At 40.9% G+C, this 14,865-nt stretch overlaps 1 protein-coding gene across 3 annotated transcripts in view; it reads left to right on the top strand.

Annotated features, from left to right (window-relative positions):
• Positions 1 to 14,865, top strand: part of CMIP (c-Maf inducing protein) — a 268,371-nt gene that overhangs the window by 164,791 nt on the left and 88,715 nt on the right. For all 3 annotated transcript variants that reach the window (XM_027850397.1, XM_027850398.1, XM_027850399.1), the window contains exon 3: positions 11,833 to 11,883. In XM_027850397.1, the coding sequence (XP_027706198.1) occupies positions 11,833 to 11,883 (51 nt within the window). The remainder of the gene's footprint in view (positions 1 to 11,832; positions 11,884 to 14,865) is intronic.

The raw sequence follows: 14,865 nt of genomic DNA, 5'->3' as shown, positions 1-14,865 counted from the left end.
GAATTAATCTCATTTCTTGATCTCAGGTAGGTTTTTCTTCCTTGGTCCATTCTGTGGCAAGTGAAAATAGTACCTCTTTTCTTATCTCCCTTTGCTTTCCCCTGTCTAACAAAGGCATTTGGGGCTGGGCAGCTGGCTTAGGAAGCATCCTGTGCCTTTATACTCCCTTGGTGCCAGATTGGGCACGGCTTCCACAAGAAGAAAGCCCCCTTTAGGAAGACAGGCAGTCTGTGTCAACTGCCAGGGCTGGGAAGCCTCTGTTTGTTCTATACTTTGGGAAAAGGCCCTTTAGCCTGGAACTGGATAGAGTGAACTTTCCTGCCTAGTAACAGACAATATAGATTTTCCTATGGCACTCACTGGCTTAGATGGCCTCAACTGCAGATGGCTTGGCTCTTTTTTCTCACCTCTCTGACAACAAAACAATAAGAAAAACTTGGCAACAACAAATGGGAAATTTGGTGGAATTCACTGGAATATGGCCTCTCCAAAATTAAAGAAGTTAATGGGGTTGTGAGACCTAAAAGGAGTGAAATGAGCCCCCTCTTCATGTTTCTTTCTCATCTTTGAATCATTTTCTCATCTGATTGGATACAAGGATCCTAAGGAATCTGAATCTTCTAGAATATTCCCATTTGACTGCATTTGTCTGGATTAGATCCCAGTATAACAGTATTGGAAACTTGGCCCACAAATATGCCCTTTCTCCCTTGTCCAGGCAGGTCATCTCAATGACCTTTTAATTTGCTTGGGAACAGCTGTGCATGCCTTTGATCAGATCCTGGAAGGTACTATGTAGTCCCTGTCCTCCTTAGGCAGACAATAGGAGGTGAAGCACTGGTGGTCCAGAAAGTCCGTCCTGGAGGCCTTCTGGCTCAGTGGACAAACAGATGAAGATTTACATGAAAATGTAAAACTATTTTTACTCTAGGGTCCTTGACTTTTCCCCCACTGAAGGAAAATTCTGAAATAGTCTAATGGTTTATAAAACAGACTTATGCTGTTGAAGAAGGGAGTCAACTACCCTTCCTCCTTCTTCCCCTCAATAAGGATAAGGGGCAATGAATGCCTTTGAAAAGCAGCACTTTCATTATTTCTAAGACTACTTTCTCACCTCTATCCCCAAGTTCCCCTTGCACTCATAAAATCATAGACTTAAAGCTGGAAGGAAACTTGAGGGTCATCAAGTCCAGCACTCTCATTTTACTAATGGGAAAACTAGGACAGAAAGATTAAGTGATTTGCCCAGGGTCACAAGGAAAGTACCTGTCCAAAGCAGGATCTGAATGCAGGTCTTCCTGACTGCAAGCCTAGTGTTCTAGTGCCCAGAGATATATCTTCAACTTAAGTGCCTCAATCATAGGATTTAGAAGTAGAAGAGATTGTACAAATCCTGTAGTTCAACTTTCCTCTTTTTTTTTTTTTTGACAATTGGGGTTAAGTGATTTTCCCGAGGTCACACAGCTAGTAAGTGTCAAGTGTTTAGTCTGAGGCTGGATTTGAACTCAGGACCTCCTGACTTCAGGGCTGGTACTCTATCCACTGCGCCACCTAGCTGCCCCCACTTCCTCATTTTATAGGAGAGGAAATTCATGTATAGAGGTCAAGCATCATGACCAGGGTGATGTAGGACAGTTTAACTGGATTGAAGAGTACAGGAAGTAATGATCAAGAAGGCTGGGAAGATTGGGTAGGGCCAAGTTGTATAGGGCTTTAAAAACTTACTCCCTACCCTTATAAAATAAATAACTTTATCTTTTATCCTACAACCTCATCTTATTGTGCCTGTTCTAGAATGATATCCTATTGGATGTCTTTGCAATTGGTTGAGTAGGGGAGTCACATGTTTAGATCTGAGCTTAAGGAAAATTACTTTTTTGAGGGAAGGGAATAAGCATTTATATAACACTTACTATATGTCAAGCACTGCACTAAGCACTTCACAAATATTATTTCATTGTACCCTCACAACAACCCTGCAAAGTAGGTGCTGTTATTATCCTCATTTTACAGTTGAGGAACCTGAGGCAGACAGAAACTTAAATGACTTGTTCACACAGCTTGTAAAATGTCCAAAGCTGGAATTGAACTCAAATCTTTCTGATTCTGGGCCCAGAGCTCTGTCTGTGCACCACCTAGCCACTTTGGCATCAGTGTATAAGATGGATTACAGTAGTGAGAGACTTGATTCAGACAGACAAATTAGGAGACTATGACAATCATCTTTGGAAGAGGTGATGAGGGTTTGAACAGCTTGTACCTGTGTGAGGGGAGAGAAGAGGTCAAATGTGAGATGCTGGGAAGTGGACCTGCTAAGAATTGGCAACTGACTGACTTTGTGGACTGAGGGAGAGGTAAGATTCCAAGATAATGTTGAAATTATGAACCTCGAATCCTGGAAGGATGGTGATATGATTTCAGCAAAAATTGGGAAGTTTAGAAGAAGGTAGGGTATTGGGGAAAGATTTGTTTTTAGACATGTTGGGTTTATCTCTGGGACATCTAGTTTAAAATGTCAGATGGGCAATTGGCAATACTGGACTATAGCTTAGAGGAGAGTCTGGGGCTGGGCATGTAGATATATGAATTATTTGTGTAGAGATAAGAGACCAATGGGATCTGATAAGGTTACTGAGAGAGAATATAGGTGAAAAGGAGGAGACCTTGGAACAGAACGTTGGCTAACACACTTAGTACACTATTACAGTAGTCATGGCGGGGAGGAGTGTATTTAGTGGAGTAAACGAAGTCTACATGCTATGTGCTGGTCCAAGAAACTAGCTAGATTATGATAGTGTTGTCACGTGGAAAAAAAGAGCATTTCAGATGAAAGAGGGCAGGTTCAGCCTTCAGGGCTTTGATGCTTTTGTGTAGGAAGCAATTGCCTTGAACATCCTTCTATAGGGAGCAGAGAGGGATGGGGAACAGGCAGCATTTGGTCAGGGGTAAAGAGGAGAGGGTTCTTCAAGACTGCTGTTAGAGGATAATAGAGCTTGTCTGAACTACTCCAATAGAATAATTTCCCAGTGAACCTAAATACCAGCACAGCCACAGGCATGACTTGGGATTGCTGTTCTGAATCTGGGAACTGAATGCAGAGGGAAACTAGTGATAATGGCAAGAACTCACTGAGGGTGAAAATGATCTGGTTGAAGATGCAGCTTACTGTAGCTGGTGGAGTGGCCATCAAAATAAAAGAGGTTCAACTTAATTAGCTTGAAGGGAAAAGAAGATAACTGAGGGAAGAGGAGACATGAGCACACATTCCTGTTGGTGTGAGACAGTCCCACAGGTGAAGCCTTCCTCCTAACAGGAACATGGGGCAGTTGATGAAAGGAATGAATTACCAATGATCTCTTAATTGCCAAATCCAGGCTTTTTTTCAATCCTCATTCTTTTGTGAGGGTGGAGTGCTTCTTTTTTTCCCCACTAATCTAGAAGACAACCTCTCTGTACTCATCTTATGCCTTCTTAAATCAGCCCCATATTGCCCAGAGACTGGTGGTTAGACTAGCCAAGCGAAGCATCATGAGTCCTTGAAGGATTCTTATGTATTGCCAGGAGCGATGTAGAGATGTTGGATTGACTGGCCGACAGAGCCCAGAGGTCATTCTTGCTATGTGGGAGATGTTGCTAGGACAAGACTCTTCAGCCTGGAGGACATTCTTCTTGTGTGTAATGCTTTGCCTCAGGCATATCCAGGTTTCATGCTTATCTCTACATATCTGTCTTAGAGGCTCCTTCAGATGGCTGACTCCTGTTCCTCCTCCCAGTGCCTCAGGGCCTCATGTGATCCACACTTGGATGTTCTTATCAGCTACTCCAGTTTTCTGACTCAAGCTCTTATCAGCCTTTTCAGTCTCAAGCCCTTGCTTTTCCTGTGAAAAGCAGAAATCTATTCCGTACTCCAGTTCTCAGGTTTTTATGTTTTACTTAATTCCTGTGTTAGATATTCTCTCCTGCAAGCATTCTAACCTTGAAATTCTTAAGCCTGCTTGGGCCAGTCCAACTGACTCCTGTAAGTCAACTCTTTTCCTCTCCAGCCACTGCAAGTTTTCCTGACTCCCTGGAATTCTGAGTTCTTACTTCTCTGTGATCTGAGTTCAGATAAATGTCTTTTCAAAAACAAAAAATCTCCGATCCAAGAAGGGACATTAGAAACCAAATCCCCTCAAGAAGTAAACTGAAGTACTGAGAGGATGTTTCACCTAAGAAAACATAGTAATTGAGAGAACCAAGACTTGGAACACAAGCCTTCTGTTTCCAAGTACAATGGTCTTTCTGCTGCACTACCTGGCAGGGAAGAAATCAAGATGGAATGGGAGAATGGTGAGTTAGATCCCAGAGGAAAAGCAGACAGACACTGGTGGCAATGGCAGCTGATCACCACTGGTTGTTTGAAAAATGATCTCTATGGAATTATTTACTAAGATTTTGCAAATACTGTTCCGTATTTTAACTGTATTTTATGTAGAACATTGGATTTTGTTATTATATCTATAACTATCTTTTGTTGTTCAGTTGTGTCTGACTCTTTGTGACTCCATGGACCATATTGTCCGTGGGGTTTTCTTAGCAAAGATAAATGAGAGTGGTTAGCCATATCCTTCACCCGTGGATTAAGGCAAACAGAGGTTAATTGAGTTGCCCAGGGTCACATAGCTAGTAAGGGTCTGAAGTAGAATTTGAACTCAGGTCTTCCTGACTCCATGTCCAGCCACTCCACGGAGCTCCTTAGATGCCTATGAAATATTTATCTCCCTTTGTATGTATGTACATATATTTTTACTCTTGGTCTTAATGACTAATGGGGATTTTTGTACCTGTACTTTGATACATTTAATATATATTAATAATGTTTTTTTTTTTTAAAGTGGTTCCTGTGGTAACTCACCCCTCAGTTCTCTGGCTCTCCTCTTTGAGCAGTGGTGATCTGCTTTTCATCTTTCCTTTGACCACATCCCTTCTGCAGCTGTGTCTCTGCTCTGAGCTCAGGGCTATGAGGGTTTGGCTGGGGTTGTGGTATCTTTCTGGGAACAGAAAGGCTAGGGGCAAAACTGATGCTACCCACAGCTCTGTGCCATTCCCCTTTTTACAGGGCTGGAAAAGGCTTAGAAGAGGGCAGTGAAAACAATTATGAGTATGAGAGAATATTCACATTGGGGACAGCTTAGGAGAGTTAAAAGCAAAGGATTATTTAATGACCTCCAGGTCAGAAAATAACAATCACAATGTAGCACATTTATATAGTGCAAAGCACTTTTTACATTTATTACTTCATTTGCTTTCAATCTGATGTCTTTGCCTTTGGATGTTCATTCCTATTCCTTCCCCATGCTAAATACCAGGCTGCTGCCACAGTCTTCCTTTGTTCCTGTCCCATATGCCCCAAAGTTCTGTGTCCAGTAGCCACCAAGGAGCGAAAGATATGAAGACTGCTGCAGTGATGTGGGTGGTCTAGGCCCATGCAACACATGAGAAATGCCGCAACTGGGCCAAATGGACATTGTCTCAGATGGAAGTACCAAAAGCTATCTTGGCGGGGAGGGGCCATAAGGTTTTTCTCAAAAGGACACAATCCAAACTTGTTCTTCCCCTACCCCAATTTTTATCTTTCCGGATGGAAGACTTTTAACTCTCCTAAGCCTTTTAAAAGGGAGATCCATCACACAAAAAAAGTTAAGAATCCCCATTCTAAAGAGTATGTTGTCTGCGCCAAGGAATCAGGTGGTCATGAGGAGGTGTTATCTCCAGGTTATGGTAAAAAATTGAAATCTAAATTGCTGTATTAACCCCAAGGAGTTTGTCATTTAATAGTCACATGAATGAAAGCCTAAAAGTTCTGAGGAAAAGAAGTAGAGAAAGAATCGTACGTGGTCATGGAAAATCTAGGCCACCATGGTGAGCATCAGGGGTTGAAGTGTGGGAGAAAATCTGGAAGAAGGAAGAGTAAGCAAAGGGAAAAGGAGAGTAGAAGATGGATGGACGTGAATATTGGAGAATAGGCTTCATTCATGACTGTGGGAAGGTTGTTTTCTGGTATTTGTGCTGTCTGCATTCAATTTCAACAATAAATGGAACATTTTTTTTAGACTTAAATATAATTTTAAAATCAGGCAGCCCCCACCTTTTACCTCTTCTAAGTTCACAACTCCCATTGTTGCTCCCATTGGGGCTGTTGTGGTTTTCTCATTCACTGGAGGATTTTCACAGTGCACTGGCTCACCATCTAGAGGAAATACAGAAGGGAGATTACAAGCTATTTTTGAAAACATTGATCCCAGTGTGGTTCTGAGGTCAGTTGCTGAGGTCAGTTTAATAACTGGAATAATTTTGGGAAATTTGTCTAGAGAAGCATCACACTTTTAAGGAAAGCTTTTTTTTTTCCTCAAGGGACCTAGCCCTTTTAAACTACCCAGCAAAAGCTTGTCTAAATATTTAAGGCAACCAATATTATTGCTAATTAAATACTGTTTGTCATAGCAAGTATTTTAGTCCCAAGGTACAGAACTCAAGGAGGTTGTGATTACAAGGAAACAGTGTGATATAGTGGAAAAAATATTAGGGAATTAGTCTACCTGGATATGTCACTTAATAGCTCTATGACCCTAGGCAAGTCCCTTTCCCTCTTTGAGCCTTCTCTCACACATTATTTTATATAGCTGTTATTTATAGTTGCTTATTGATTGGGCCTCAGTTTCCTCATCTGTCAAATGAAGTGGTTGGATTAGAAGATCATTAAGTCCCCTTCCAGCTCCAAATCCAGTGATCTTCTGTCTCTAAGGTGTCTAAAAAATGATATTAATTTCAGGAGGACCTGAGTTCAAATCTGGCTTCAGACACTTGAAACTTGCTAGCTATGTGACCCTGGGCAAGTTACTTAGCCCCAATTGCCTGACCAAAAAAAAAAAAAAAAAAAAAAAGCAAAAAACAAAACAAACAAAAGACATCAATTTGTGCTCCTCTGACTCTTAATTCAACTAGCCTATTTGTTGTATGTGTACCTTTAACTTTATTCTGTAGGACTTTGAGGCTAATTTTATCAGGTTAAATGATGATAAATGTTTGTGGGTATTATCTTTGCCTTTTTTATGAGAGATTATTGGTCACAGCTGTGATTTACTTTTTTTTCTTTTAAGGTGAACATTTATTGAATTCTTAGTCATAAAGGATACTTTTTAATCCAGCAAACAAAAAAGCTAAAATATAATTGGCGGCTAGGTAGTACAGTGGATAGAGCACCAGACCTGGAGTCAGGAAGATCTGAGTTCAAATCTGGCCACAGACACGTATTAGCTGTGTGACCCTGGGCAAGTCACTTGACCCCTATTTGCCTCTGTTCCTCATCTGTAAAATGGGGACACACTGGAAAAGGAAATGGTAAACCGCTCCAGTAACTTTGCCAAGAAAATCTCATGAACAAAGTCCATGTGGTCACATAGAGCTGAATATGACCAAACAACTGAACAATGACAAAAATATAATTAAATTTTATTTTTAAAAACCAATAATTAACTTTTACTTTAAAGTTGGAATAGGGATAGGGACTTTGTCTATGATTTTTTTTCCTGGCACAGGGAACTTCTTGTTGAAGAAACTATTACTACCAAAGCAAATTGTCACCTTCTCTGCAATTTATAATCTTAGAAAGTTGCCTGGAGTGCAAAGAAGTTAAGTGATTCGACACAGCCAGGATGTGTCAGAAGTAGAATTTGAACCCAGGTCTACTTTGATTTGAGGCCAACTCTGCCTGTGTGCGTTAGAAATAAAAACTGTTAAAAATGAGACACAAAGTAGCAAAATTGTTTTGAGAGAAACTTTTTGAGGGCAGAAACTACCTCAGTTTTTACTCTGTAGCTCATCAAGCACAATCCTAGCTCATGGTAGATGCTCAGTGTTTGTTTATTGATTGATTCTTGCACTCTATCATGGCTATCTCTTCTATTTCCATAGTTGCAAGAGTTCCTTCTTTGTGACCACTCTCAAATATCTGTCTCCAGTCCCTCACTTCCAAGTGACTGCTTGACATTTTCATTTAGATTTCTTGCTGACACCACCATGTCAACATATCTTAACCTGAAGAGTTGATATTAATGTCACTTTGGATGGAAGTCTCCATTGGAATGATCTAAGAATCTGTCCTTGGATTTAGGTTGTCCAATATTTTTATCAGTGACTTGGATGATGCTATATATGATATGTTTATCCAATTTGCAAATGACACAAAAATGGAAGGAATAGCTAAGGTGTTCAGTGACAGAATCAAGATCTATACTGACCTTGACAGGCTAGAACAATGAGTCAAGTGCAGGAAGATGAAAATTAATTGGGATGAGTGCAAAATGCTACATTTGGATTCAAACAATCAGCTGTACAGATATAGAGGGGACAGGCCTGGCTAGACAAAGATTGGGGGTTTAGGGGTGGGGAGGATTTAGTGGACTGCATTTAGTGCACTGATTTAGTGGAAGCTCAATGTGAATCAATAAATAAACTAATAATACCTTACATTTAATATCTCTTGAAAGTGTACAAAGTACTCTCCTTGAAATAGTGTTGTGAGGATAGGTAGTCGACAGTGTAGCATTGCAACCAAAAATACATTAAGTAAGGCATAGTGTCCTGCAATAGAAAGGTGATAATCTCACCTTCATGTTATGGCCTCATTGTACGATATTTGGAAATATTGTGTTCAGTTCTATATGCCACATTTCGGGAAGGATGTTGACAAGTTGGTGTGCCTCCAGAGAAGGGTGATCAGAATGGTGAAACAATGTATAGATGAAGATTAGTTGGAAAAAACTGGGACTGGCTAGCCTGGAGAATAAAAGGCTTAAGGGAGACATGATAGATGTCTTTATATATTTGAAGAATTGTCTTGTGAAGAATTTAATTTGTTCTGTTTGGCTCCAGAGGGAAGAACTAGAAGCAGTGGGTTTAAGTTGCAAGGTTTAAGCTCAGTGGAAGGAATATCATCCTAATAAATAAAGGTGTCAGAAAGCAGAATGGGCTACAGTAGGGTAACAGTGACTTCCCCTTCATTAGAGGTCATCAAGTAGAGGCTATATGTATTATTGAGGAAATTGTAGTGGGGATTCCTGTTCAGGTATGGGTTAGACAGATTGACCTTTGAGATCTCCTTCAACTCTGAAATTCTGTGTTAAGTCTAAAATTCAATTCATTGTCTCTTCCCCAAATTAACTCCTGATTTCTTCATTTTTATGAATAGCATAACCACCATTTCCTTAGGTTGAAGCCTCAGAGCCCATTTTGGCACTGAGTCAGTCAACCAACAAGAATATACTAAATGCCTACTGTGCCAGGCACTGTGCTAGGTTCTGGGAATGAGTGACAAAAATGAAACAGTCCCTGCTCTCAAGAGGCTTACATTCTATTGGATCCTATCAATATTATGTTGATTCCTAAAAATCTCCCTTGCATCTGTCCCTTTCTGTTTATTCTCATTGCCACCATCCTCCCTGAGGAGTTCATTGTGTCTTACCTGGACTTTTATAACTGCCTCTAAACTGACCTCTTTGCTTACCTTCAGTCTCATTATCTTTCAATTCATCCTGCCCAGGCTACCAGATTGATTTGATCTTAAACAGTTTGATTCATACTGATTTACTTCTGGTCTCAAAATCTGCCTTTTCCCAGTTTTTCTCATCCTGTCCTACCTACCTGGGATGCTTTCTCCCTCTTCTCTACCTGTGCAGATCCTACCTGTCCTTCAAATTCTGCCTCCTTTGTAAATCCTTCCTGTAAATCCCCCTGCCCGAAGTGTTCTCTTCCCCCATTGACTGATTAGAACACTGATTGTTGGTGCTATTCATTTGGCAGTGACTCATGTTACATCTTTTGTATTTAGGTCTTGAGCTGCTTGGTAAATATTTCCTGGTTATTTAATTTTGCACATGCTATCACTCCTGGCAGGGGGATGTATCTTTTTTAATGTTCCAAAATATTCTTCACTGGGGATGGGGTAGGGAGAGGGGTCCTTCCCCACTCCCAACAAAATCTAACATGGGATGTTGCATGTAGTAGAAACTCAGTAAATATTTGCTTATTGATTGATTTATTTTTGGTCAACTTGAGGTAGTACAAATAAAGTTCATCTTGTCACGGATGGAGGATTTTACTCTTTCTAAAACCTGTTACAGTTGATTGGGGGGTGGGGGGGAGGAATGAGGAAGAGAGAAGGAAAGTCATCGTGCATGAAGCCCTTGACCTCTGTTGCAAGGGTAGACAATGTTTGACAAGATTCTCACAAAGGAAGGACAAAGCAAAGCCAACCTTTCAAAGGATATAATTTTTCTAAATTGGAAATCCCCTGACTTTCCTAATGGGTGTTTAACTTCTTAAATTGTCCCTCATTATGAGAAAAAAAAAGGATTTATCTGCTGAGAATCAGTGCCATGGAGTGGGTTAGGAGAAATGATGCTACCTCCAGAGGCAAGTTGGAGGGCAGTGAACCTGTGAAGGCATGTCCCGTGCAATTAATAGATTGACGTCAGTCGTGCTACTTTTATCATTTTTTTGGTAACAGGAACTTGTGACCTTTGGAAGCATCAAAACTGTTTCCTCATTGGGCATGACCCGAGCTTAACCATAAGAACTTTTAGTAGCGCTGCTTAGCGTAGATGAAGCCCACTGATTGTATTATCCTAAGAATGGTAATTACAGTATTTATATAGATACCCAAACCAAGCTGTCCATTTCTCTTCTTTCCCCTTGTTCAACAAGGGACTCTCAGGACCTGTGACAGGAATGAGACCCTCCCTAGATGACTTTCACCCTCCTAGATTCCCTGCTTAAATAGCACTTAGTCTTTTGCTGGAGAGTTGATTACCTGGTACTGGGGGCCTCCATATGGCACCTAAGAGCACAGATTCTGAAAAGACTTTTAAATCCATTTAAGAACCACATGGAAGAATACCAAGATGTGCATTGTTGCCTCTGGCCTTGCCCTGAGAGGAAGCAGTGGAGCTCTCCTACCAAATCTGTGCTTGAGTGTATATAACTTCAGACTCCATAACCAAGGAATGAGGTGAGAGGCTAAACAAATTAAGTCCTGTAATTCTGTCATGTACCTCCTGATCAATTATAGAGGAGCCACTGGGTTGGCTAAATAAATATATTTTAGAATGTACAAAGAAATTGAGTATACAAAATATGGGTTAAAATGCCAGTTTGTAAGTTTTCATAAAAGTAAATGCATCACTCATCCAACTATTTGTAATTTTCAGGAAGAGTACTTCTTCCTCTCAGGCAGATAGCATCCTCCTCTCTGACCTTGCCTACAGTTTAGCAGATGGATTTTGTTCTGTTTGTTATGGCTGAAAAATTGATCACCTTGTGGCCAATCTGGTAATGAACTTCTCCAATCCTGGATGGGCTGGCTCTTAGACAACAGACTGGTAATTCATCACCAGATAGGTACCTAGAATTTTTCCAATAGGGTGAGACCTGCCAGAGTTTGTTCTCCATTGCCATGGCCTTTAAGAGCGCAAGGTTGCCTCCATGCCACGAACAGGATTTCAGTGAAAGTAGAAGCATTGATAAAATCAACTTCTTAATTTTCTGAATCCCCCATCCCAACACTGGTTCCTTTTTTAAAAAAAAAAAAAGTGAATAGACTTAAGCTGGGAATCCAATAGATGGTTAAATAAGGTGAAAGGACATGAGTATGTACATAATACGTAGCAAAAGGACCTGAGTATGTACCTAGTACATAGAGTATGGTAGGCAGGAGATCCAGTTATATTGTGCCAAATGGACTGAAAATTTTGCAGATAGATGGTAACACATGTTTATTGTTTTTTTCCATTGCAGGCTGCAAACAGCTATCTGAGAGACCAGTGGTTTCACTCTCTGCAGTGGAAGGTAAGTCCTGCAGTCATTTTCATCTCTGTGATGCTGTACCTAATGTTGATAGTGATGAGCAAGATGTAGAGGAAGCAAATGGTGGTGATGGTGATGGTGATGGTGATAGTGATGGTGATGGTGATGGGTGATGATAGGTACAGTAATTAACCTATTCCCAAGAAGTTTGAGGGGCATCTCTCTACTTATATTATCAAAGCAGCACAGAAAGGTTACTCCTTCAATTTCCAGGATCCTTGAGCTTGAGGAATACCCACCCCAGCTGTCTTCTGTGGTTCTGGAAGGGGGCAGACAGCTACTTATTTTTGGAATGAGGGCTACTGCAGAGGAACAAATATTTGGCTCATGGTTCTGTTTCAGAGATGTCCTTAGGAATAGAACTGGCAGCTTTTGCCACAAGATTAAAAGACAAAACCTCAAACTCTGGTCTCCATCTTCTCTCAATGATCAGGCTCTTTGGCCTATTTTTCTGCTTTGAATCTACCAGAAGGTAGCTGAGATGCATGGGGATCACACCCCTGGCTCCTACTTAAGGAGTGAGAGTTTCCCATTCACAAGCTATTGTGGCAGATTAACAACATCTTGTGCTCTGATCCTGCCTCCTTCCCATCTCTCAGAATCTTTATTTTCCTTTAAGGTTTAATTTCTTCTATGAAGCCTTCCCTGAACTCTACTTTCCTCCTCCAGTAGTTAATGTTCTCTCCCTCTTCACCTTACCTATATCTACTTATATGTATACTTGTTATAACTGACCCCAACTTCCAGTGTAATTTTAAGTCCATTGAGATCAGGAACTTTGGTGTTTGTATCCTTAGCACTTAGTATAGTGCCTTTTGCTAAGGGGCTTAATAGATGTGAATTGAGTTGTTCTATTAGTAGAGAACCAGTCTTTTTCATATTAGAATTTGGGTGTGCAGAATTATAGACAAGGTCCTCATTAGGCATCTTCATAATGTCTCTTCTCTGCACCAGAATTTCACTGACCTTTGTCATCATAAAGGAGCCAAGTGGACTGCCGGAACCTAATCTTAAAGCAGTGGTCTAGAAAAAGAGTGGCCTGGGAGAGCAGATGGGACTCTGCTGGAATGGCCTGTGTTTATCCATCATTATAGTAAGCCTGAGAGGCTAGGATGATTGATGGTGGCCACTGGCTATTTAATACCATGACAGGACAGTGATTGCTAAGGAAACAAGGTGACCATTCAGAATTCCACACATGCCTCTGGACAGTGTCTCATAACAGAGAAGACAGAATATAGGCATGTGAATTTAATCTCCATGCCCAAGCTGCCCAGAATCAAGGCACTCTCCTCCCCATGTCTGCTGACAGCTGCCTCCCCTCCCTGCCTCTCCTTAGGGAGGGACTATGAAGCTGATCTTGACTTCTCTAAAGGGGGACAGCTGCTTCCATGGTGGGGGTGGCCTGAGAGGAGGGTATGGAGGCCTGCTGTTTTCAGGCATGAAGCTAAGAAGGGCTGATAACTGGATTGCACCTCCTGGGCCAACTCAGAAGGTACTACCATTGTGGTTCTGCAGAGGCTGAGAGTGCCAACACCCTTCAGTTCCTGTGAAATATCTGTGCATCCAGCCTCTACAGGGGCTGGACCTTGTACCAGATAAGCAAGGCTACCTGGCCCACACATTATTGCAAGTTTAGGAATTACAGGTCTACAGACTTTTAGTACTGTGGGTATGGAGAGTGAAGTGGGATGAGGAGAAAATGGATGTTATCATTTCTGCCTTTTATATGTTTGTGACTTGGGCTGTGAGGCCCAAAGCCTTGTTTTTATGATACTTTGGTGATGTCAGGACTCAAGTCTCATGCTTTGATTTCTCTGATCCTTTAGTTATTCATTCAACAGTTAATTCTTAAAATAAAACAGCAAGTTAGAGTTAGGCAAGCACTTAACCTTGGGAGTCAAGAGACCCATTCATTGGGCCTGCCTTTGCTGCTTCCTGGGTCTGTGACCTTGAGCAAATGGACAAGACCCTTCCTACTCAGGTCTCAGTTTTCTTCTCAGTGAAACAAGAAAGTTGGACTAGATGGCCTTTAAGCCTCCTTCTAAGTCTGATATTCTTCCTAGAACAATATAAGACAACGGTAGAAGAGACATTACCCATGGTTAGGGCTGAGTGACATAGGAAATGTTCTAGGACTTCAAGTTCATCAATTTCAACAACCATTTATTAAGCACTTTTTATCTTAAGTTTGTAAGATCAGCACTTGAGGATGTCAATCCTAGCACCCCAAGAAAGGTAATTTTTCATGCAATTAGGGTATACTGCCACAAGGTGGCAATAATGCCTCAATCTTGGCCAGAAGGTTGAGATTTAGATGAACGGGCTTTTCCCTACTTTTAGAAATAAAGAAAAATAAGGCGTTATTAAAAACAGATAAACTGTGAGGGGAGACAGTCTTGCGCAGGGGAAGGAATCTCAGACTGAGAATCAGGGGACCCAAGCTTTTGTCTTCACTTCAGTTGTGTGATGTTGGATAATTTTCTCTGAGGCTCAATTCCCCCCCCCCCTTTTTTTTTTTTAATAAATTGGAGGTATTTAATTAGAGAACCGCCAAGACAGTTCCCAATGTTTTTCAGTATGAGGATCTCATCATAATGTAAAAAATTTTGAAGATCTTTCCTGGTAGTAATTGTAATATTAATATCTGTGTGAGAAATTGCATAATGCTAAAAATGACTATGAATACAACAATGCCTTTAAAATAATTTGTAATAACAATATCTACATACACTGAAAGTAATATGTATGTGTATGAGGAAGGATTTAGTCAGTCTATGCAAAGTTTGAAAGGTAGTGGGAAAGAATGGTTGCAGATCTGGCCTCAGTTGTACAGATGACTCTTTTAAGACTGAAAGTTGTAGGACAGTTGTTGACATTCATTGGGAGAGGGAATTTCTTTGTGACCTAACTCTCTATACTGGTAAAATCATAGGCAAACTATGGCCAATAGGCAGAAAATTG

The sequence above is a fragment of the Vombatus ursinus genome, unplaced genomic scaffold (assembly GCF_900497805.2).
Source record: "Vombatus ursinus unplaced genomic scaffold, bare-nosed wombat genome assembly UNPS02009062.1, whole genome shotgun sequence".
NCBI classification, from domain to species: Eukaryota; Metazoa; Chordata; class Mammalia; order Diprotodontia; family Vombatidae; genus Vombatus; species Vombatus ursinus.
Note: the sequence above shows the minus strand (reverse complement) of the source record. Positions and strands in the feature narration are given on the sequence as shown.